Source organism: Nycticebus coucang, chromosome 17 (genome assembly GCF_027406575.1).
Source record: "Nycticebus coucang isolate mNycCou1 chromosome 17, mNycCou1.pri, whole genome shotgun sequence".
Lineage (NCBI taxonomy): Eukaryota > Metazoa > Chordata > Mammalia > Primates > Lorisidae > Nycticebus > Nycticebus coucang.
The window spans coordinates 2,272,911-2,298,511 of record NC_069796.1 but is presented as its reverse complement, the minus strand read 5'-3'; the positions used below and the strand labels follow the sequence as shown (position 1 = coordinate 2,298,511).

At 41.1% G+C, this 25,601-nt stretch overlaps 1 protein-coding gene across 1 annotated transcript in view; it reads left to right on the top strand.

Moving 5' to 3' along the window:
* Positions 1-9,583, top strand: part of ST8SIA4 (ST8 alpha-N-acetyl-neuraminide alpha-2,8-sialyltransferase 4) — a 155,101-nt gene extending 145,518 nt beyond the window's left edge. The window contains exon 5 of the mRNA XM_053567140.1: positions 9,280-9,583. Coding sequence (XP_053423115.1) covers positions 9,280-9,520 — 241 coding nt within the window. The 3' untranslated portion in view covers positions 9,521-9,583. The remainder of the gene's footprint in view (positions 1-9,279) is intronic.
* Positions 9,584-25,601: the final 16,018 nt, after the last annotated feature.

Below are 25,601 nucleotides of genomic sequence, written 5' to 3'. Positions count from 1 at the left end.
AACAAAGCAATCTGCCCCACAGCAGAACATCAGGTAAGATTCCAGTGAAGCAGGAACTGCCTGACCCAGGGAAGGATCAGAGTCTTCAGATTAGAAATGTAAGAAAATTCAGCATCTCCATACCAATTCACAGTTACTTGAACTCCTCAGTTACACATATATTAGCATCTTTTAAATAACTTTAAGATATTTTAGTGTTGGAGAATTAGCATAATTGCCCACATCTTAAAAACTATTAAGAAAGACAAGACATCAAGACACACGTATTATACACCAGGCTTTTCAGAATGTAACTGTACATGTTGTTTAATACAGAATGTTCCTTTAATGTGTCGTGACAGCACATCATTTCAGACATATGTACAAAAAAGAATCACTGTCTTCTTAAATAATGATTTACATCACAAAGACACAAAGCATGACTTTGCAAGACTATAGCAATCCATCCCGTACGACGACAACGGCATCGTGTGTGCAGCCCGAGAAGCTGCCTGCACGTCCACATCAGAAATCCCTCGAACCCACTCCTAGCAAATTTCTCCTTACCTGATCTTGCTTCATCTCTGAGAGTTTTCTGTCTCTCAAAGGTAAAAATGATAATTCGGTTTCAAAAAGCATATTCAGTTATTGTGTACATTAATGGTTTCCTCAGTAATTCATTCTATGTTTTTTTTTTAATAATCTTTTGAACTGAATAAAGATCTTATACTGCTACCAACATGACTCATCAAGTAATCTTAATCCATAGGCAATATTGTTAATTTGTTTTTCATATCGAGGATCTGATGAGAAATGTCATATTCTAGCCAGTGAGGAGAACTAAGAACATCTCAGTTTATCCCAGGGCAGCTCTATGACAAGCCGTTATGCTCCAGGCTTTTGTAACATTTCTCTGAGAACAGACCCACAAGGAGACAGAGGATTTGCTGATGTGGAATTACCATTACATTTTAGCATCACAGAGTTGGGAGCAGCTGTTCACCTTTGCAGCCACCTGCTGCTGCGGCATCAGCTCCATGTTGCCCGTGAGAGGACGTCACACCACTCACCCCAGGCTGGGAAATTAGAAACATACTGCCCAGCAGATGAGGGATGAGGATGTAGGCAAAACAGTAGATATTTTTAACCTGTGTTGATTACAATTGGCTTTAAAGCTTGTTTTTGGCTAATTTAATTAGGAACACACAGGAAATTTCTCCTTGAGTGAAGCTGGTCTGAACTACTGTACCTGGGTAGATGGCTCTTCCTCACCTTGAGGTAGTTACACTTCGCAGGAATAAGCCATCATTTTAAGGGCTTTTTCAGGGCAAGGAAGGTCAGTCTGTAATCCACTTGCACATTCTCAAAGAGCTACTTTCACTCACAAAATGAAATTGTGACTTGGCTTATAGCAATTTCCAAAGAAGAGTAATCCTAGCTAAAATGAAGAAAGGAATCCTAGTGAAAGGACTTTTCAGTCCTTATCCATAAGCATGTAACTCTTCAATAATTACCATACAGTTTGTTTTTTTGAGGAGGTGTCTCCAACACCAGGCTGGAGTACAGAGTTGCTGTCAGTATATCTCACTGCCTTGAGCTTTGGGCCCAAGTGACCTTCCTGCCTTCACCTCCCAAAGTGCGGGGATTATGAGTGTGAATGAACCACCATATCCAACCAAGTTTTCTTTTAAAGGCTGTTTTCTGTTACTCACATAGTTACTATACTAAATGTTTCCTGAATCGGTGTGTAGAAAATTATGACCTAAAATGAGTTAATGTAGAATCTATGTAAATGAATGAATTAGACTCTACTAAAAGGCCCTAATCTCATACAAGGTCTGACAATTAAGTTTGTGACCTGGCCACTGTGCACTCACACTGCAGCACTGCACAAACAACTCGGTTTCATGACCTTGATGTACAAGTGTCTCCCAGCTGTGTTTATGTCAGCCTGTGAGAACACCCAGCTGAGTGCTGTTTATTATTGCTGCTGTATGTTTTCATGTGCCATCATGGGAATTTCAGAGCTTGAATTAGAGCAGAACCTACATTCATAAATTGGCAGGAGTGGGAGTAAAATCAGGGACATGTTGGTCCAAGGATATAGGGGTAATGCCATGAAGAAAACAGCAGTGTTCGGGGTGGGGTGCAGTGGCTCACATCTATAATCCCAGCACTCTGGGAGACTAAGGCAAGTGGATTGCCTGAGCTCACAAGTTTCAGACCTGCCTGAGCCAGAGCAAGACTTTGTCTCTAAAAATAGCCAGGCGTGGTAGCAGGTGCCTGTCGTCCCAGCTACTTGGGAGGCTGAGGCAAGAGAATAGCTCAAGCCTAAGAGTTTGAGGTTGCCGTGAACTGTAACACCACAGCACTCTACCAAGGGTGACAAAGTGTGACTCTGTCTCAAAGAAAAAAGAAAAGAAAAGAGCAGTGTACAAATGGATGAAATGTTTTTTCTGAGGGGAGAGAAAGGGTCACTGATCAAAAGAGGTCAGAGCAGCCAGTAAGGAGCAGAACTGAAGACAACATTGCAAATGTTCATTGAATTGTCAACAAAACATCAATAGAGAAACAATTTGGAAAATGTTCACTGAAAGTGCACTCATGGCTCTTGTATCACAACAATGCTCCAGCTCACACAGCACTATCTGTGAGGGAGTTTCAGCCCATAAACAAATAATTGTATTGGAACACCCTCCCTACTCACTTGATCTGGCCCCAATAATTTTTTATTTACCAAAATATAGAGGAAATATTGATAGGAAGATATTTTGATGACATCAAAATATTCCTCTGATGTCCTTCAGAACATCAAGATTAATACGACAACAGCTCTGATAGCCATTCCAGGAAGAGTTCCAGAACTTCTCTGAGGGGTGGACTAGGTGCTGGAATTGGAGCACAGCTTCCCAAGTGCAGCACTTGGAAGGTGATCACACTGAGACTCAGCACCTTTTCTAGAATGAGACCATGATGGAATTGTCAGACCTCATATGTAAAGCGTTCCCATGTGTGAGAATTTCCCAGTTGCAGAAAAATCTCCTTTCCCAGAAATTCTGTTGATAATTAACCTTCCTTAAGCTTTCAATTAGGAAGTAAATACCTAAAATCCACTTAACATTTCAGATTAATTAAATTGTTTAAAGCTGACTAATTTCTAGAGTGCCTATTCATTGTTTATGAGCAAAAGATGCAAATTCTGGTGTGCTGAAATGATTTTGTTTGTATTGTGCACCCTTGTGGTTCATTAACCCCATTTTTCATATCAGCATCACACTTCCTTGTTTTATTCATGTGTGCCCACCATCTGAATGGTGAGTGTGAAGAGAATGCAGGGCCAGGAGCCAATCCTTAGAAAATGAGTTAATCTTCCCTTGGCCAACACTTCCCAGGCGGGGAGGGATCCAGACAGCCATCATCATCCCAGATGGCCACAGTCTCTGCTAACAGAACCTATGTTGTATTAGGTGACTGAGAAGCAAATTTAACTCACATCTCAACTGTACATTTTTCTTGTTTGCTACCAGCTTTGGCTTTTTTTTTTTTAAGAATCCTGGTTGGTCAGATCCAAAACATTACATGATAAAAATCTGGAGCTACCTAATATTTAAAAAATATTAACTGCATGAGAAAATCCATGTTTAAGGTGTTAACCCCAGGAGATCACATTAGTTACACCCTGCTTTCTCTTCTTAGTTTACCTCTTCGACCTCATTGAAACAAAGGTAACCAAATGTTCATACATGAATTGCAGCGATGTGGGTGCAAATTAAGTTCTTCCCTTGTAAAGGGGTATAAACATTTTCTGCCTTACTACATAAATAATAATGACGTTGTGATTCAGATATTGTTCCTTCTAAACCTCACATTGAAATGCAATCCTCGATACTGGAGGGGGGACCAGTGGGAAGGGTTTGGGGCATGAGAGTGGACCCTTGGTGAATGGCCCAGGGCCCTACCTCAGGTGGGTTCTCACGCTATTAGTTTCCCGAGAGCTGGCTGTCCCAGGAGCCTGGCCCCAGCCCTCCCTCCGGCCTCCCTCATCAGTGATGTCTGCACACCTGGCTTTTCTTCGTTTGTTGCCTTGACTGGAAGCAACCCAAGGTCCTCACCAGAAGTAGATGCTGGTGTTGTGCTTCTTACAGCGTCTCAGAGTCATGTACCAAATAAGCCTTTTTCTTTCTAAATCACCCAGCCTCGGGTGTTGCTTGGTGGCAATACTGAATGGACTAAGGTGCATGTAAACATCCATGAACTCCCTTCCCTGTCAGGCTCGGTGTCAGGCGCTTGTGTGTGTTAAATCCCTGAATCCTTCACCCTGACCTTGAGTCAGGCACGACTACATCTAAGGAACAAAAGATGCCAAGAATTTAATTTTTCTGGAGTCACATGTTAGTAGGTGGCGCAGGCAACTTTCAAGTCCACAAAAGTCTGATCCAGACCACACTCAATCCATACTCCTTTTCAGGGTCTTCGTGGAGAAAACCCTTGTACTGGTACAAATCTAACCAGAAAACAGATAATAAAATGTATAGTAAGGAAGACAAGAAGAGAGAGGGAGGGAGGGAGGGAGAGAGAGAGAGAGAGAGAGAGAGAGAGAGAGAGAGAAATTATGTTCGGGTTTAAACCCAATTCCAATTTGCAATTTGCCACTTCTGTATCTACAGGCTGGTGATCCTTATTTATATTTTCTCTCTCTCTCTCTCTCTCTCTCTCTCTCTCTCTCTCATACATATGAAAAAGTATTCATGTTGAAAGGGACTAATTTATTACCTGGAATATTTAATTGCATATGCCATTTAAACCACAGGAAACATTAAGTAGAAAAAATTGCTGTAGATTTTGGAGGTAACTATTCTCAAAGGAAAAAAAATTGTCAGATAAGCACAGAAACCATTTCCAACTGTACAGCTATGTGTTGTTTCTGAAGTGATAAAAATCACATAAGATCAGCATCAGTTATTACACAGAGCAAAACTCACATTTGTAAAGGAGGAATTTGTGTATTGCTTATGCCGATTTAAGAGTTATACCCAGTAAGTAAAGCAAGCAAACAGCCCTCAGAATGGGAGAAGATATTTGCAGGTTATGTCTCCGACAAAGGTTTAATAACCAGAATCCACAGAGAACTCAAACGCATTAGCAAGAAAAGAACAAGGGATCCCATTGCAGGCTGGGCAAGGGACTTGAAGAGAAACTTCTCTGAAGAAGACAGGCGCACGGCCTTCAGACATATGAAAAAATGCTCATCATCTTTAATCATCAGAGAAATGCAAATCAAAACTACTTTGAGATATCATCTAACTCCAGTGAGACTAGCCTATATCACAAAATCCCAAGACCAGAGTTGTTGGAGTGGATGTGGAGAAAAGGGAACACTTTTGCACTGCTGGTGGGAATGCAAATTAATACATTCCTTTTGGAAAGAGATATGGAGAACACTTAGAGATCTAAAAATAGATCTGCCATTCAATCCTGTAATCCCCCTACTGGGCATATACCCAGAAGACCAAAAATCACACCATAACAAAGATATTTGTATCAGAATATTTATTGCAGCCCTATTCATAATTGCTAAGTCATGGAAAAAGCCCAAGTGCCCATCGATCCACGAATGGATCAATAAATTGTGGTATATGTACACCATGGAATATTATGCAGCCTTAAAGAAAGATGGAGACTTTACGTTTACATGGATGGAGCTGGAACATATTCTTCTTAGTAAAGTGTCTCAAGAATGGAAGAAAAAGTACCCAATGTACTCACCCTTATTATGAAATTAATGTAGGACCTTCACATGAAAGCTATAACCCAGCTACAACCTAAGAATAGGGAGAAAGGGGAAAGGGAGGGGAGGGAGGGGGGACGGAGGGGGAAGGAGAGGGATTAATGGGATTTCACCTGCGGTGCAGGTGAAATATAACCTTACAAGGGTATATGTGAATCCTAGTAAATGTGGAATGTAAAGGTCTTAGCAAAATAACTAAGAAAATGCTACAAAAGCTATGTTAACTAATGTGATGAAAATGTGTCAAACGATCTATGAACCAAGTGTATGGTGCCCCATGGTCATTCTAATGTACAGAGCTATGGTTTAATAAAAATAAAATAAAAAAAGTTAGACCCAGGAAAAGGCATCCCCATGGCGTCCCGTCTAATCTTGATGCTGATGGCAAACACAAGTCTGTTGTCCTTTGCAGCTCAAAGCTGCTGTCTAGGGAAGAAAAAATGCTTTGATAACTCATTGTGTCAAAGAAAAAGATTTCAGTGTGTGAAATATTGATTCATTTAACAGAAGATCGGTACTTTCTAAAAGAACCTTGTAAAAGTAACAAAAAGAATAACAAAGAAAATCCAGAGCATGTTTTTTAAGGTTGTTTTCAAAAAGGTTGATCTTTGATTATAGAAATTCTTGTGAAAAAATATACATTATGTTTTAACAGATCATCACATTTTTCACTAACAATGTCAGTCTTTCCTCATATTGTTGTTATTATTATATATTTTAAGATCAAAGTGCATTCCCCACGCTTTTTGATTAATAAAAAGAATTCATTTTTGGTCCTAGCCTCCAGGCTATTATTTCTCACAGTACATGCCAGGTAAGAGAAAGAAAATAGAACCCACAGCAATCCTACAGTCCAGGAAGACCTGTGAGACTGTGTGAGCCTTCCAGCTCTGCAACAGCCACAGTAAACGCTGTGAACTTTGGAGAAGTAACAGGAAACAAGGGCCTTAACATCAGTATATTATTAAGGATATTTTCAGAAATGTTAAAAACATGGGAAACTTACATGGAACACATTTTATTGCTTTTGAGAACATGGGGCGGGGAGTGGGAAGGAGGTAGAAAGATGGATGGAGACGGGGAGTTACGTTGACTCTCAGCTGAATTCCTGTTAGCTGCTCAGCCAGGTAAGAGCAGAGGGGTGTGTGCTTGTGTCTACGTGTCTGTGTGCGCGTCTGTGTGTGTGTGTGCATGTGTGTCTACGTGTCTGTGTGTGCATGTGTGTGCGTGCATGTGTGTCTACGTGTCTGTGTGTGCATGTGTGTCTAACGTGTCTGTGTGTGTGTCTACGTGTCTGTGTGTGCGTCTGTGTGTGTGTGTGCATGTGTGTCTACGTGTCTGTGTGTGCATGTGTGTCTATGTGTCTGTGTGTGCGTGTGTGTGTGTGCATGCGTGTCTACATGTCTGTGTGTGCGTGTGTGTGCATGTGTGTCTATGTGTTTGTGTATGCGTGTGTGTCTACATGTCTGTGTGTGTGTCTGTGTGTGTGCTTGTGTCTACATGTCTGTGTGTGCGTCTGTGTGTGTGCATGTGTGTCTATTGGTCTGTGTGTGCGTGTGTGTGCATGTGTGTCTATGTGTTTGTGTATGCATGTGTGTCTATATGTGTGTGCGTGCGTGTGTGTGTACAGGTCTGTGCGTGTGTCTACGTGTCTGTGTGTGTGTGAGTGTGTGTCTACGTATCTATGAACGTGTGCTTGTGTGGGGACCTCTGGGGACCCAGGTCATGTGGTGGGTCCTGTCTTTCTCTGAGACTCACGTCAGTCTGAGACCAGTGGGTTTGGGGACCTATTTCTTTACTGCTAAAACTAAAAGGCAAATGCAAAATACTTCTAAAGCTCGCTAGGAATATCATTATGTGAAATGTGAAAAGGAAGTGTTTCTCAGGCCTCCAGGGTGCAATAGTCTGGGTGAGTGATGAGAGCGCTGGAGAGGGGGGTCAGAACCTGAGGGAGGAACGCGGGGCCTGGGGCTCTGCGTTCACCACCAGCTGTGTGATCTTGGAAAGTGGCTTAGATGCTGACTCAGTTTCTCCTCCACTGAAGAGGAAAATAATCCGTTACTGGGTTGCTGTGCAGAGCCAGAAGTGGGCACATCTAAAGGCTTAGACTGGGGACTGAGGCACAATATGTACTCACAACACCTGAGGAGACAATGGAGATTAGCTCAGGTTTATAGCATCCTGAAAATTCATACGGCTTTTAGATTTTAACCTGTATAACTATAACTCAATTTCCCATGAAGCTGCACAGCCCCAAGACAACTTTATCCCCTGGGTGTTTCTTTTTTCATCTTTTTGACAGGGCCATGGTCTGAGGAGTAGCATTACATGACTTTCTAAATAAAATTGGATACATTTAGCCCATTCATTTAAAGACAGTCACTTTTTTACTCTTATTCCTTGTCACCTTTTTTAAATGAATTTGTCTAAAATATTCAAAAATTAAGAAAAACTCTCGAGATTTTCCCACAATTGTTTTGGGCTCTCACCTCAGCTTTTCACATTAACATATTAGAGCATGTTCTGAACACCCAGGGACTCTCAGAAACATCTTTCTTCCTAACTTTCTCTGTTAAGCTCTTAGTCCTCTCGGTCCTTCAAATCATTTTATATTGTAGATAGCCAGATACATCCGATCATTTTGTTAATGCTACGGTCTGTAACTAACACCGTCCCTTTGGGACCTGGTCAGAAACGTCAGCCCTGCATGGTGTGCGTGGCGAGGGAGGGAGTATTGACCAGCTCTGACCTTTATCATGCCTTGGTATCAATAAGCAATTTAAACAAACTCAGGGAGAAGGTCAGGTTAAAGATAAAAAAAGGTATTTTCAAAAGAAAGGACTGTAAGTGATATTTAATTAAATTGGCTGCATTACCTTAAATTTATGGGGTCTCTATCCTTCTCCCACAGCCCAGTAAATGTCCTACACCTCCCATTCCATGAGGCTAGCTGGAGCACAGCTTGGTTTAATTGGCCTCTGTGATCAATTTTTGGTCATTTTGCTACACAGAATAGACGATTTCTGATATGTTAGGAGAGTATCATTTTGCTTAATTAAGATTGGGCAACATATGTAAATGTCCAATACCTTCAATATTTCAATCTTTAACTTTCCATATTTTGGATATTTCCCAGGATGTAATATCAGTACAACTAAATTACCCATGACTTTATCTCCCCATGCGTCTTGGAGCACTAAGTTCCCTCTCCAGCTTTTCCTGGAGCCTTGCACAGTCTGACTATCAGCTGACCTTGTCTGACACAGTTGTTAGAAATATAAATGCTTACAGGAGCCAGGCATGTAAAACCAATGCCTAAAGCAGGTTTAAGATGAAATCGGTATGTGTTAAAATATATTTTTAGGGAGCCATATAAAGTAACAGAATTAATATCATTCTGCAAATTATGGGCTGTAATTTTTCGAAAAGATAAGGTCTGATTTTTTCCATAAACTATGGGTCTGTTTAGATTTAAAGGAGAAAACCTCATGCCCAGCTCTTGTCTGTTTCAGAATTTCTTCAAACCGTTTTCCATGTGGAGTTGTGGCCTGGATCCAGATGAAGGTGGCCCATGGGCAGGCTGCGGGGTCATGTGTATTCAATGGAATCGATTCGTCAAGTTCATCCGGGATTCCTGGAATGTCAGCAAAATGGGCACTCTGTGCACTCTCCTGGGGAAAGGACGTGTGGTTTTGGTTGATCTATAGCAGCAGTTCTCAACCTGTGGGTCGTGACCCACAGGAACTGTATTAAAGGGCCGTGGCCTTAGGAGGGTTGAGAACCACTGTTCTATAGTAATGTTTCAAAACGACGTACAGAGTGCCGTCTCAGGACACATATGGCATCTTCATCAGGGCCACAAGTAATTCATAGCACTGGCCCTTAGAAAGGCAGAGGCCTCTCCAGGGAGGGCCTGTGAGGATGGAGGTCCTGGTGCCTCTCCTTGTTCACATCACCCTGGCCATCACACACATATTTTCTTGTTTGTATGACCCAATCTTCATTCTCAAGCCTTTATTTTTCCTCACCAGAAAAAAAAAAAAAATCCAAGTGTTCTCTAAAATAATCTTGTGTTCAGACTTACTGGAAACTAGTGACAAATGACATAAATGAAATATGGGCACACAGACACCTAAAAGGCGGGATCAAGGTCCACCAAACATGTGTTTTATTTCATTCTAACTTCAATTAAAAACTGAATCACAAACCATGTCTTTATGGGGGGACGCTTGTGAGACCTGCTAGGAGCTGTAAGACTTCCTGCAGAAGCTCCAAGCTTCACTCCGTCCCGCCTCGTCACGGAGTGTTTAAAAACAGCCACTGGCCCTGAGCAACGTCACCCAAGCTCTGAGCTCTGCTGCTGAACTCGCCACACCAGCATCCATCCACTGGGTGGTCTCCCAAGGGAATATGTTTTGCAGAATTCAGGAATTTACCAACAATTTCATTTTAAAATGTATCATAAATTAACAGACCCATGCGAAGTGCAGTGATTTATTAAGATCTGGAATTACAGACGCAGAAGTAGTATTTAGAACTTTTTTCTCCATCAGGGCACGTGAGGTCTCCTTATCTTCTCTGTAAACGACAGTCACCCCAGTTCATTGTGGAAGCATCTTGGATACCCTGTCAAATTTAGCTCAAATAATGATGTGCTGAAGAGGGAGAGGGGTCCACTCCCCAGGGCCAGGCCAAGGAGCAGAGTGATCTCGCATGCACAAATCCCGGAACTCCACCCAACTGGCCTGGTACAAGGCAGAGGGTTAGAGAACTCCTGAGATGGGGAAGAAGGACTCAGAGCCCTCACATTTCCCAGCTCAGGCCCAGGGCACCTGCCCAAACATCACTGCTTCCCCCACCTGCGCCCTGTTGCAGACAGCAGCTGTGGAGACAGAAAGTTTCCACAAATGCAATCCAAAGTCACAGTTGGGGCCAAGTTCACCAGGGCCGAGGTATTATGAGAACTATGTACACAGCTATGATTTAATAAGAAAATTAATAATAAATAAATGAATAAACGAAGACCCAGCAGACCCCACCTTGAACCAGGTCTCACTCACTGCTGCTCACTGGGCACTGGCGCTGCTGGAGAACACAGCTGCTTGGGTGACCAGTGCGCCTAACTGGCGTTTCAGCTGAGTTCTAGGTCTCCACCTCCCTAACTTCCTCTCCACTATCAGACCACTCTCTGCAGTCCCTCTAGGCCCCTCTGAGCCTGGATCTTAACTGTTGCAGATGGCCAGGACAGCTTGCCATTGTAAACAATCCCTCACGTTCCCAAACTTCTTCCCAGCACCCTAATACTGGCTCAAGTCTGACCTTCTCCTCAACTATTGGCTTCCTCCTTCCTCTCTCCAAATTTTATGAAAATTTTTCTTTCCTGTGTCTGGCTAATGATTGTCAAGAAAGTATTAAATTTATAGAGTAGCTTTTTTTCTTTTTCTTTCTTTCTTTCTTTCTTTTTTTTTTTTTTTTTTTTTGAGACAGAGTCTCACTATGTCCTCCTGGGTAGAGTGCTGTGGCATCACAGCTCACAGCAACCTCAAACTCTTGGGCTTAAGTGATTCTCTTGCCTCAGGCTCCCAAGTAGCTGGGACTACAGGTGCCCGTCACAATGCCTAGCTGTTTTATGTGGCAATCCTTTAGCTGGTCCAGGCTGGCTTCAAAGCTGCCAACCTTGGTGTTTGTGGCCTGTGCCAAAACCACTATGCTATGGGAACCGAGCCAATTTATAGAGCTTTATAGCCAATTGGCTTTATACCTATAGCCAATTTATAGCTTTACAAACATATTCTAGGGAGTTGGGGCGATTCAATGCAATGCACTAAGACTTAAATAGACATCGTTTCAAGGACGTCCTCCCTGTGCTGTGGGACACAGGAGAATGGACCAAGTCTAGGGATTTTCTCATCTAGTTAATGAGATGAATAAAATGACTAGCACTATCCTTGGCATATGGCTATTATTTTCAAGGTTAACAATCCTTAGAGTGACATGAGTCAGTATGAAAGTAACTTTTTTGGATAAAAACTTAGAAAAGTTTGTGGTTGTATCAGAGAGAACTGATGATGAAGCAGAGAGGACAAAGGTAGCTGTTTTCTACTCAGAAACACATTTTCCATCACATTCCTTCTTCCTTTTTCTTTGAACACCAGAAAATTTTCTTTGAAGTAATGAATGTGGTCAGATAATGCTTTAAAACATTCCTGTTACATCAAGAAATCCTCCTGTTTCACCACTTTGTTGTCCCTGAACTGCTAGGATGTCTGAACGTTCCCACCTGCCTGGCTGCTAGTATAAGCCACTCATGATGGACGCTTGCTTTAAACGTGGGCAAGTGGTATGGGTGGGATAACAAATTAAACTGTTATCATCGAGCAAAAACCCCAGGAAAAAAAGAGGGCAAAGTATGATGACGGAAAGAGAATTTTGCATGTTTACTTTTTGCCGCCCAGTAAAGCAAAGCTGACGTGAGAACGCTGCACAAACTCTGCATCACTTGCGGTTGTCCTAGGGAGGCAGGGCCAACAAGGCCAGAAACAGACTGATAGATGGAAAGGCCTTACACGCAATAGATGTCTGCATCCTAAAGAGGTCTCCAGACTCTCCAGAAGTTTTCTTAATTTTCCCCTTTGTTAATTTTATTGAGTTTTAAGAAGCTATGTGTTATAACCCCTGTGGGTAATTAGGAAGGATGTTTTGTTAAAGGCAAGGTATTCAGTATTTACGATTAGAGCAGCACAATCCTTGGCACAAAAATATTCATGTCTATGAAATATTTTTGAGCACTGGAAACACATCGATTTCCTTGCTAGATAGGGGTTATTCTGTGGAAATACAGAGATTAACAGTTCAAACTTGATAGCCCAAGAGTTGTAGCGCTCTAGCAGAGGAGTCAGTGTATACAGGACATAGGGCATTGCAGAAGAGCCCTGTCCTTCACTACACGAGTCCAGTGTCTCATCTATCAAGGCTTAACTTATCCAAATCTAAGGCAATTTGATCTCTTCCTTGTAAAAACACTATCTCCTACAAATGCATTGATTACTGTAATTACCACACTGTGTAACTACCAATAACAGGTTTATGCGTCTATCCCCACCATTAAATCTTAAGCATCTTTAAAGTGAAAGGATAACTTCTTTTTAATTCTGCACCCTTAAGACCTGACATAGAGTTTGATTTATTAACCGGCACTTAAATATTTCCTGAATGAATGAGTGACTGAATGAATGCTGTTGCAATACTGTAAACTGTCTTTGAAGAAAGCGTAAAAAGGCAAAGCATTAATTCCAGTAAAGAGCAAGGCATCACCAAAGAGAAAACCTCCAACTTGGATTCTGAAGGATGAGACTGAAGGTAGACACATTTTGCCTGAACACAGCCAGAAAAAGCCCCACAGATCTCTAAGCTCATTCTCAATGCATTCAGCTAAGTTGCTTAGAGTGTCCAAACACAACCTGAAGACAGCTTGTCAAAATAAGCCAGAAATTGCTAAGAGAAATGTGTTGAAACTCAAAGCAGCAAAAGTATTTTTCAAGCTGTGTAAGGAAGAATTTATGGAAAAAAAAAAAAACCACTAAGAAAATTCATAGTGGTGAAGTTTTTCAATGAACAGAATATACCAGGCATTGCCGGGCCTCTTCCCTGGATCTCAGAGCACACAGCTGGAATGTGCGTGAGCCTGTGAGGCAACTAATCCTTTAATAGAGCCCTGGAGGTGAGCTGGTGGCATCAGCAGTATACCATGTGGTCAACAGGATTTGCACACGTTGGGTTCTCCCCACATGGAACTTGTCGCCGGTCCTTAAGCTTCTCTCTTTTCTTATCTGAAGGGGGCAAATCCTCTTTCTAATATTTTTCCAGGTATTTTCATGCTGAGGACTGAATGACGCATGAGGAAATCTTGCCTAAAAATAGGAAAGAAACATGTCAAGGCATTATCATGACCAATTTGACGTGGAACAATCTAAGAAAATCAGATCTCCAGTGAAGTAAACTACAGTAGCAGACGCATTGTACTGAATGGATGTGTGACCACAGACTTAATCAATATTGACAAGTAGCAAGCTAAACGTCTGAGTTAGCCCATGGAAAGATGATTTTGAAGGTCATAAATTTAATTGCACTCAAAAAATATTTCTTTATTTTTCTTTGTTTAGAGGGAGTCCAGTGTGATGGTTAGCAGACTTTCACTTCTATCTGTCTTTCAAGTGTGCTGCATTTTAAGGGTTACCTTGGTTAAGGGAGGGAAAGGGCATACAGCCACAGCGTTTTTTGTCCACATGGAAAAAGACTATAATTTAAATGGAGTCTGTTTTTGCCAACAGCATCTGAATTACCTGCTTTCTAGTTACAAATGCAGTATTTTAAAAAAGATCAAAGATCAAATAGATTATGCAGACAGAAGGGCAGCTATAGGGAGGTATGTCTGAATATCCCAGCACACAAGGACAGACTAAGGAGCTGGGGATAGTAAAGCCCAAGGAAAAAGACTACAGATACGACAACAGTAGCTAAAGAACTGTCACGTATAAGGTAAGGTAAATCTTGTTTACCTCTGCTGCAGAAAAGCAAATTATGGTGAAAAGGCAGGAGCTACAAGAGGATAGACTTTATTTTAAAGTGTAAAGATAATGTGTGAACAAATGTTGCTTAGAGAAAAACCAACAAAACCCTTTAAACAGAAGCTGGGACGATCCATGTGGGATGTTGAAAGAGATTGTGATACTAGGTAGAAATTTGGACTAAATGACCTTACCTTCTCTTCATAACTATAAAATTGACCAACCCATTTTTTGGTGAATTACAAGGAAATAGTAATAAACATTATATGGTTTCAGGTAAGAATAAATAGTAGTTCCGTGTAGTACAACAGAGAGCTGAGAAACAGAAATTTAATTTATAATAAAGGGACACCACAGGTCAAGGAGTAAAAGGTAATGTTTTAGTGTGCATTGTTAGAAAAGATAGCTCATTATATGGGGAAAAACAAGATTGGATCACTACTAGCAACACATAAAAAAGAGGATTCCAAAAGAATTAAACACTAAGTATTAAAAGCAACCCTATAAAGTAAAAGAAGGAAATGTTGGTGAATATCCCAGTGATAAAAAGTCTTCTTAAAATTTCAAAAGCACATAGCCGGGTGTTGTGGTGGGCGCCTGTAGTCCAGCTACTCGGGAGGCTGAGGCAAGAGAATCGCGTAAGCCCAAGAGTTAGAGGTTGCTGTGAGCTGTGTGACACCACGGCACTCTACCGAGGGCGGTACAGTAAGACTCTGTCTCTACAAAAAAAAAAAAATTTCAAAAGCACAAACCATAAAGAAAAACCTTGTTTCATTAAATTATGCAAAATTAAGAATTCATGACCATAATACACTGCAAACATGTGTAACATAACAAAAAAAGACACTTAAAACCTACAAAAAGCAGAGCAATTAGACTTAGCATTCCTGAAAATTAATAGGTCAACCCCAATAGACAAAAAAACAAACAATGTGAATTAGAATTTTAGAGCAGAACAATCAAAAAAAGCTAAGAAACACACACAAAGAGGTGTTCAAAACCATTAGTGAACAGACAATTACACATTTGAAGACCATGAAATTATGTCATACCTATTAAATTGCAAAACAAATTGAAAAGCTCAATAATACAAAGTATTGGCACAGATATAAGATGCATGAATGTCCATGTGCTGCTGCTGAGGATATAAGTTGTAATTTCCATTTTGGAGAGACACTGTCATTTCCTAATAAAACCAAATGATATATGTCTTATGATGCAGGAATTCTACTCTTTGGTGTACAGTGCTAAGAAATTCTCCCATAAGACATGAGAGAGACGTATATAGAGATATTTGTTGTAGTATTATTTCTAGTAATAGGAAGTCTGAGGCAACTTGGGAATGAATTATCATAAAGGTAGAAAAGAAAGCAAGGCAAAGGCACACCATAAAATATCATGCGAGTGTGGAAACAATGGATTACAGGGGCACAGAGAAATGTGAATATTCTTAGAACACAGAGCTAGATTAACAACTCCTCCTTTCTTCTGATTTCCATTTGCTTGAAATACTGTTTTCTACCCCTTAACCCTGAGCCTTGATTTGTCCTTCAAGGTTAGATGCATTTCCTGGAGACAGCATATGAATGGTTTGTACGTTTTTATCCAATCAGCCAGCCTGCACCTCTTTGTGAGGGATTCAAATCCATTAACATTTGTTGAGAGAACTGATACGTGTGGTGGAGTTCTATTCATCTTATTTTGTGAGAGTCCCTTGTGTAGTTTTATCCTTTGCACCATTGTGGAAGCTAAGTTTTGACCTTTATCTTCTAGGTGTTTACTTGTTAGTAGTCCATTGTGATGGTTGGTGTTGAGAACGGGTGTTAAGTATTGCCTCTAGAGCTGGTCTTTTTGTGGAGAATTTCCTCAGTGTTTGTGTATCTACAAAAGATTTGATTACTCCTTCAATTTTGAAGCTTAGTTAGCAGGATACAGAATTCCAGGCTGAAAATTGTTTTGTTTAGGAAGATTAAAGGCAGGCCAGGCATGATGGTTCATGCCCATAATCTTACCACTCGAGGAGGCCGAGGTGGGTGGCTTGCCTGAACTCAAGAGTTTAAGACCAGCCTGAGCCAGAGTGAGACTTCACCTCTAAAAATAGCTAGGCATTGTGGCAGATGCCTATAGTCCCAGCTACTTGGGAGGCTGACGCAAGAGAATTGGTTGAGCCCAAGAGTTTGAGACTGCTGTGAGATGTGATGCCACAGCACTCTACCAAGGGCAACAAAGTGAGACTCTGTCTCAAAATAAATTAATTAATTAATTAATTAATTAAACAATAAATCAAAAGAGGGTTAAAGATAGATGACCATTTTCTTCTGGTTTGGAAAGTTTCAGTCGAAAAGTCTGTTGTCACACTAATGGCTCTGCCCCTGTATGTCAGTTGGCTCTTATTCCTGGCTGCTTGCAGAATTACCGTGTTTGTCTTGACTTTGGACAGGTTCATCACAGTATGTCTTGGTGAAGCTCTGTTTGAGTTCAGATGACCTGGTTGTGATATCCCTCTAAAACAGTGGTTCTCAACCTGTGGGCCACAACCCACAGGAACTGTATTCAAGGGCCGAGGCACTAGGAAGGTTGAGAACCACTGCTCCTTAGAAGGAGTGTGTCAGAATCCTTAGTGAAACTTGGAAAGTTTTGATTTATGATAATCTCCAGTAGGACTTCCATGCTTTGGGGACAATCTTCTTCCCCTTCAGGGATCCCTATTATTCATATGTTTGAGTACTTCATGAAGTCTCAGAGTTCTCTGAGTGGCGGTTTTGCTTTCTCTCTCTTATTTTCTGTCACTTTAATTACCTGGGTTAACTCAAGAACTTTATCCTCTAGCTCTGAGATTCTTTCTTCTCCATGGTCTAATATATTTTTGGTACTTTCTAGTGCATCTTTACATTCCCTGATTATCTCCTCTATTTCCATAAGCTCTACCATATCCTTTCTATATTCTACATATCTCTCATGCATCTTTTGGTTCTGTCTTTTCATTTTCTCATCCATTCCCTTTATTGTCTTTCATCCATTTTGCCAGAATTTTTTTCTGTTGGTTCCTCCTTATGTGTATTTTCTTCTTGTCACACTTGACCTGCTTTTTCTTTCTCACTTCCACCTTAGCCTTAAATTACCATGTCACAGAGCTTAGGGATTAAGTGGCCACTTGGTATAAAGCCTAAAGGGAAAGAAGAGTGAAGAGCAAGCTGTGAGAAAGAAGTGGAAAAGAAAGATGAAAAAGAAGGAAAGAAACAAAAGGAAGGGGAATAACAGGAAAGAATGGAAAACCAGAAGACAAGGAAGACAAAAAGAGAGAATGAGAGTGACAGTAGAAATGGTGTTGTTCAGCCCACAGCTAATATTTTACTGAATGGAGCTAAACTGAAAGCTTTTCCACTTAGAATTGGTACCAGACAAGGCTGTCCTCTATCACCACTACTATTCAACATAGTGCTGGAAGTTGTAGCCAATGCAATCAGGCAAGAGAAGGAAATAAAGGGCATCCAAATGGGGGCAGAGGAGGTCAAACTTTTGCTCTTTGCTGATGATATGATCTTATACTTAAAGAACCCCAAAGATTCAACCACAAGACTCCTGGAAGTGATCAAAAATATCTCAGTGATCAGTAATATCTCAGAATATAAAATCAATGTCCACAAATCAGTAGCCTTTGCATATGCTAATAACAGCCAAGATAAGAAGCTAATCAAGAACACAATTCCATCACAGTAGCTTTAAAGAAAAGAAATACCTAGGAATAAACTTAACAAAAGAGGTGAAGGATCTCTATAAAGAAAACTAGGAAACCCTAAGAAAATAAATAGCAGAAGATATTAACAAATGGAAGAACATACTATGCTCATGGGTAGGAATAATTAACATTGTTAAAATGTCTATACTACCCAAAGCAATCTACATATTCAATGCGATCACCATTAAAATACCAACATCATACTTTGAAGGACTGGAAAAAATAATACTTCGTTTTGTATGGAACAGGAAAAAAATCTGTATAGCCAAGGCAATTCTTAGTAATAAAACAAACAAACAAAAAAAAACAGTATCCAGTATCACCCTACAGGACTTTTGACTATACTGCAAGGCACTAGTGATCAAAACAGCATGGTACTGGCACAAAAATAGGACATAGACATTTGGAATCAATTAGAAAAACATGAAATGAAACAAACATGTTACAACCACCTGATCTTTGATAAACCAAACAAGAACACACACTGAGGAAAAGAATTCCCATTCAATAAATGGTGCTGGGAGAACTGTACATCCATATGTAAAAGACTGAACCTTTCACCACTTACAAAAATTGATTCAAAATAGATGACAGATGTACAGCTGGGCACCCATAGCTCAAAATGGATGACATGTTTAAATATAAGGCATGAAACAACAAAAATCCTCAAAGAAAGTGTGATAAAAATCACTTAAAGATATTGGCCCAGGGAAAGATTTTATGAAGAAGACTTGGCAATTGCAACAACAACAACAACAACAAAGAGACTTAATTAAACTGAAAAGTTTCTATACATCTAAGGAAACCACAACCAAAGCAAATAGATAACCTTCAGAATAGGAAAAAATATTTGCATATTATGAATCGGACAAAGGCTTGATAACTAGGACATATAAAGAATCCAAATTAATTAACTAAAAAATAGCCAACAGTCCCATAGATCATTGGGCAAGAGAGATGAATAGAACCTTCTCTTGGAAGACAGATGAATGGCTAACAAACGTATGAAAAAATGCTCATTGTCCCTGATCATCGGAGAAATACAAATCAAAGCCACCTTGAGATGTCACCTAACCCTCCTAAGATCACCCCACATCACAAAGTCCCAAAGCTGCAGATGCTGGCGCAGATGTGGAGAGAGGGGAACACTCTTACACTGTTGTTGGGATTGCAAACTAATACAGACTCTTTGGAAGGAAATATGGAGAATCTTCAAAGATCTCAAATTAGATCTCCCATTTGACCCCAGAATCCCACTACTAAGCATCTACCCAAAAGAAAAAAACAATTATTTTGTCATAAGGACATTTGCATTTGCACTAGATTGTTTATCGCAGCTCACTTTACAATCACCAAGATGTGGAATCAACCAAATGCCCATCAACTCAGGAATGGATTAACAAATTTTGGTACATACACATCATGGAACACTATTCAGCCATAACAAAGATTGTGACTTCACATCTTTTGCAATATCCTGGATGGAATTGAAACACATTCTTCTTAGTAAAGTATCGCAAGAATGGAAAAAAAAAATTATCCAATGTACACAACATTAATATGAAGCCAGTAGATGATCTGATGCATGCCCACATGGGTGAAAACCTCATTTCATTTGAAGTGTGGGAGAGGGGTAACAAGGTGGGGAGGGGTGCTCTCACCTTTTGGGTGTGGAACATAACCACCTGAGGGACTCTACCTAAGAAAATCAAATATTTTGACCTGGTGAAGGTTGCTTGTACCCTCACATTAACATGAAATAAATTTACTTTTAAAAAGTGATATGTTAACAGAAAGATAGATACATCCATGGACAGATAAATCATATATAACCTACACTGTGAAATACAGGTGCACAAAATAATTCACATTTGCTAAGACACACACATGTAAAATTAAACACAGTAACATAATGGGTACTGGATAAATAGGGATGAGCCGAATATAAGAATAAAGAAGAAAAGAGAACAAGAGAGAGACTTCTGTGTATCCCGAAGCATATGGTACCACACTTGTCTGCAGAAGAAGATTTTGCCTGTACTAAGTTTTCCTTTCAGCTTATAATGTGCACACCTGTATGAAAGAGCAGCAAAAGGGAATTCTCTCTGAATTTTTCGCTTTGAAACAGCTTTTGGCTACGTACAAAAATATAATATTTCAATCACTTTTAAAGGTTTCATTTCTTAACGGAAGAAAAGTTTAATTTGCTGATAATATGGAACTGCTATAATAGCTTATTAAACATAAAGGATAAAAGAACTAGTGAAGCTTTAAAATGGTAATTAAAAGAGCTGATGTGTGACTAATGCATTTACTCAGCCTCTTCTAACAGTAAGTCACGATAATGCCAAAATTTTTCCTGTATATTTAAGGTATTATTTTTGCTGAAATTTCTGTCTCCATTGACTGTTAAAGCCCTGTCATATTTCTGCATTTGAGCCACCAAAAGTAGTTAAGATTATACCCAATGGTAGGTGCATGCAGACTCTGCCCGCTGCAGCCCTGCAGGGCTCCTTACAGGAAAGTACACAGACCCTGGGTCACCATCTCAGAATCGGGGTTGGGGGCAGATGTGACTCCCAGATTAATGCGAAAGGAGAAGTGACAAAAATAATTCAATAGTTCTCCCTATACAGAAGATCTACCCTGTTTCAGGGTTTTTCCAAGTTTATGAAGAAATTTACATGTGTTCGCCAGTCACTGCCTCATACACACCTGTGAGATAAGTTCAGTGGTATCATCTGGACTTTACAGAGGAAAAAACTGGATCCACAAAAGCCTTTTTGTAAATAGGCAGAGCTCACATAGCCCTTCCTTATCCTAAGATGTGATCTGAAGAAAATTCCCTCACGGCGAGTCAAAGTCATTTTCTCTAACATGTTTAACATTCTCATCGGGCCATAAGCAGCTCCTCAAGTTTTGGACCAGTTACATTAGGGAATTGTGACTTTTAGGGAACTCACATTTTGCTAACGCCTACAAACAAGGAGACATATAACTTTTACCTGAAAAGGGTGGGTGGGGAGAGTGAGGGAATCATGGAACATTTTGGTACAACGCCTGGTCTGAAGCCACGGTTTCAAGCTGTGTGGATATTGATTTGGTTGGGTCTTACCTGTTTAATAATCCATGCAGAAGGATAAAAAATGTGTTCTAAATTAAATATGAAATAGTACAATGATTTTGGTAAACTGGTTACCATATACTATGATTCTATTGGACAGCAGTGTGAAAACAAGCAAACAACAACAACAACAAAAAATAAAACAGCACAGAAGACTAAACAATGAGTAGAAAAACAGGTGTGAATCTAGAAACAAGCTGCTGGATTCCTCCACCAATGAAGAATAGTGTTTTCCATATCTTTACTGTATTGACAAAAAAAGTGCTATTTTAAGGAGAGAGGCAGTTGTAGGGTGCTTATTGGAACAAGAAGAGACCCACAATTCCTGAAGTTTAGAACAGAGTTTCTTAAGTCCCTGCTCAGGAAAGCCTCTCGCACACTTTCCACAACTTGCGATTTGGTTAAAGGCTCCTTCAGCAACTGAGAATAACCCAGGGTGAAGCTCCTTGACAGCACAGTCCCAGCTTGGTGTCAATCATTTTAATTCAATTAGAGTTTCACCAGTAGTAGATGTTTACCCATTAATGAGTCACCATGAGCAATTTTTTTAAAATAAAATGGAAAGGAAAATTAACAGAATAGAAAACGTAACAGCAGACTGCAAGTACTAGGGCCCCGGCTGACCGGCAGAGCATTTGATGTAGTGACTTTCCGTGCGTTCATGTTAATATGTAGCATGTAAGGAGGAATCCTTACCATTCTGAAACTTTTTAAAGCCAATAAATGCGATGAATATCACACTGATGCTCATATAGCATGGAACACGAGAGAGGAAGAAACTGCAGCAGCTTTCTTTGATGTCTGTAAGTCCTGAGGCCTAGAGAATCCTGGACAGTGGTGACCCCGGGGCCTGAAGAGTCAGGTGCACCACAGCCGGCTGAGGGCGCGCTGGAGGACGGTGCCTGGAAGAGCGCGGGGCTGGGGACACGCTCAGCCTGGAAACGTGCTCAGCCCGGGGACGCGCTCAGCCCGGGGGCGAGCTCAGCCTGGAGCCAATCTCAGCCTGGGGCCAATCTCAGCCTGGAGCCAATCTCAGCCTGGAGCCAATCACAGCCCTGGGACGCACTCAGTTGGGGACATGCTCACCCAGGGGACAGGCTCGGCCCTGGGACTCCCTCAGCCCAGGTTCCCTGGCTTTGCAAATGTTCTGTATTTCACGCTAGGAGCCTACAATGCATGTTTTCATATATTTCTCATGAATTATTTTTGATAAGTTAAAAAAAAAAAGAGAAACATTTTGTGATGGTTGAAACCTGTATGAAATTCCAAGTTCACCGTCTGAGAAGGCGCTGGCGCCACCACATGAGTTTGTTAGTGTCTTACCCGTGAATCTTTCCTTCCGGGAGGGCAGGGTGGACTTGCTGCCGCAGACACTCCCTGGCCAGCAAAGCTTAAAACATTCTGTATCCGGCCTTTTGGAGAACGGTTTTACTCCCCGTGATCTCATCTGCTGGAGCCGGCTCCTTCCACCCTGCGGCCCACAAGGCTCAGGCGCGAGCACCTGCTCTGCGCTGCGGGGTCCTGCCCTCAGCAGGAGGATTCACACCATGGGGCGAGCACCTGCTCTGCACCCCACGGGGTCCTGCCCTGGGCAGGAGGATTCACACTGGGGCGAGCACCTGCTCTGCGCGGGGTTCTGCCCTCGGCAGGAGGGTTCACACCACTGGGAGAGCACCTGCTCTGCGCCCTGCGGGGTCCTGCCCTGGGCAGGAGGATTCAGACCGTGGGGCGAGCACCTGCTCTGCGCGGGGTTCTGCCCTGGCAGGAGGATTCACCCCGCTGGGAGAGCACCTGCTCTGCACGGGGTTCTGCCCTCGGCAGGAGGATTCACACCACTGGGAGAGCACCTGCTCTGCGCCCTGCGGGGTCCTGCCCTGGGCAGGAGGATTCACACCGTGGGGTGAGCACCTGCTCTGCGCCCTGCCCAGGCAGGAAGATTCACGCCACTCAAACCAGCAGCTGCAGATCAGGGCTTTTCTTTCTCTTCATCTGAAAGCCAATCGTTAAACATTTGCCTACAAGATGCTGTACTGAGCCCGCAATGGAAAGACGAGCTGCGTGGATTTAGGCAGGTAACGACCTAAATAAAACAGGTTTTTCGATACCAGACATAATAGCTTTAGGCCAAAGTGAGACCAGGCGGTTAGTTGTGCACCCCTAAAACAGCAGCAGCAACGAAATTCCTGAGAGAGTAGCTGCTGTCAATGTTCCTCCACTGAGACATGCGTGGTCACCTCAAAACTTCATCACCAAAACTTTGAAGCTGAAATCTGATTTCTAGTTTTCACACAGGATAGCCGATGTTACTCTTTTGAAATTTTTCTCAACGTTCTAATTTTCTTCGATTTAAGCTAATACATTTTTCATTTTAAGACTTTTAAAAAATATATTAAAAAAGAACTGTTAGGAACATTTTTACTGAGGGTATTTAAATCAAAACATCCAGGCATGGTCTTTTTTTTTTTTTTTATTGTTGGGGATTCATTGAGGGTACAATAAGCCAGTTACACTGATTGCAATTGTTAGGTAAAGTCCCTCTTGCAATCATGTCTTGCCCCCAGAAAGTGTGACACACACTAAGGCCCCACCCTCCTCCTTCCATCCCTCTTTCTGCTTCCCCCCCCATAAACTTAATAGTCATTAATTGTCCTCATATCAAGATTGAGTACATAGGATTAACACCACCACCACTACCAAAGAAAAGCCACTAGCAGAGGAAGGTAAACAAATGTTGGCTTTTTGTATTTCTTGTTCACACAACATACTTGATATCTTGTATATATTAAATCATGTGTTACACCATTGTGTGCACCTGATCTCAGAGTCCCCAGCATCTGCAGAAATCTTTGGCTTCATGGATAATTTATACACTCCAAATCTCCAAACATTTTACTTCTAACGCCAAATTAAAACATGACACATTTTACTTTTTTTTTTTTTTTTTTTTTTTCAGTTTTTGGCCGGGGTAGGTTTGAACCTGCCACCTCCAGCATATGGGACCGGCACCCTACTCCTTGAGCCACAGGCGCCACCCGACACATTTTACTTCTAACGCCAAATTAAACCATTACCACCTTCTTTCGAGTATGTTTTAAATATAGACATTGTTGCACTTTTATAATATAACATGGCAATATGGGAAGCACACAGCTGTTGAAATTAGACAGAAATGGGACTACTGGGCTCACTTTTATTTCCCTCAATTTCTTCACCTCTAAAATGAGGCATTGTGGAGTCAGCAATGACGGGGCTGGTGGGTTCCTTCATCCCCAGAGCTGCTCAGGTCAGGAGTCTGCGTGGCTGGGCGTGGAAAACCTTCTCTATAGTTCAGTTGAGTTACTCTGGGCTATTCCTTTCACTTTCTGAGCCTACGTTTCCACATGGGTAAAATGTGGAAAAAGTACTTTAAAGTGTGTCATGTTAAAACTAAAAACGATACTATAGAAATTGCATGCTAAATTCAATGAATACAGATGGTGGCTACTTTACGCTGTGGTCAAGGTCGTTTGTGTGCGCTCCCATCATGTACAAGCTCTCTTGGTTCTGATATTCACTGATATTCATTGGACCTCAAGTATTATTTTTGAGAATACAACTTTTGTCTTCTGTCAGATTCTAAAATAGGGCATTAAACCATAAGCTACATGCTGTTCATTGTTCTGATCTTTTTCCACTGACTCCTTTCTCTGTCGCTCCATCTCTTTCCAGAGGTACAAAGAAGGAAAAACATTCATCAGTACATTTTTTTTGAGGGGTGGTTTTGGAGCTTTAAATCTTACCTGTGAATATCCACACGATGTCTTCAAAGTTGCTATATGAAGGGAAAAGGGGAAATTATAGCTCAATGGACATTTATTTACCACATACACGATTTTACAAAATATTTTTTATGTGTCAGCCACCTTTTTTAAAACATAAAAATGCATTCATTGAGATTTTGTGATGTGGGCCATTCAAACTGGGGTTAGATGATATCTCAGGGTTGTTTTGATTTGCATTTCTCTAATATATAGAGATGATGAACATTTTTTCATGTGTTTGTTAGCCATTTGTCTGTCGTCTTTAGAGAAAGTTCTAGTCATGTCTCTTGCCCATTGATATAAGGGACTGTTGGCTTTTTTCATGTGGATTAATTTGAGTTCTCTATAGATCCTAGTTATCAAGCTTTTGTCTGATTGAAAATATGCAAATATCCTTTCCCATTGTGTAGGTTGTCTCTTTGCTTTGGTTATTGTCTCCTTAGCTGTACAGAAGCTTTTCAGTTTAATGAAGTCCCATTTGTTTATTTTTGTTGTTGTTGCAATTGCCATGGCAGTCTTCTTCATGAAGTCTTTCCCCAGGCCAATATCTTCCAGTGTTTTTCCTATGCTTTCTTGGAGGATTTTTATTGTTTCATGCCTTAAG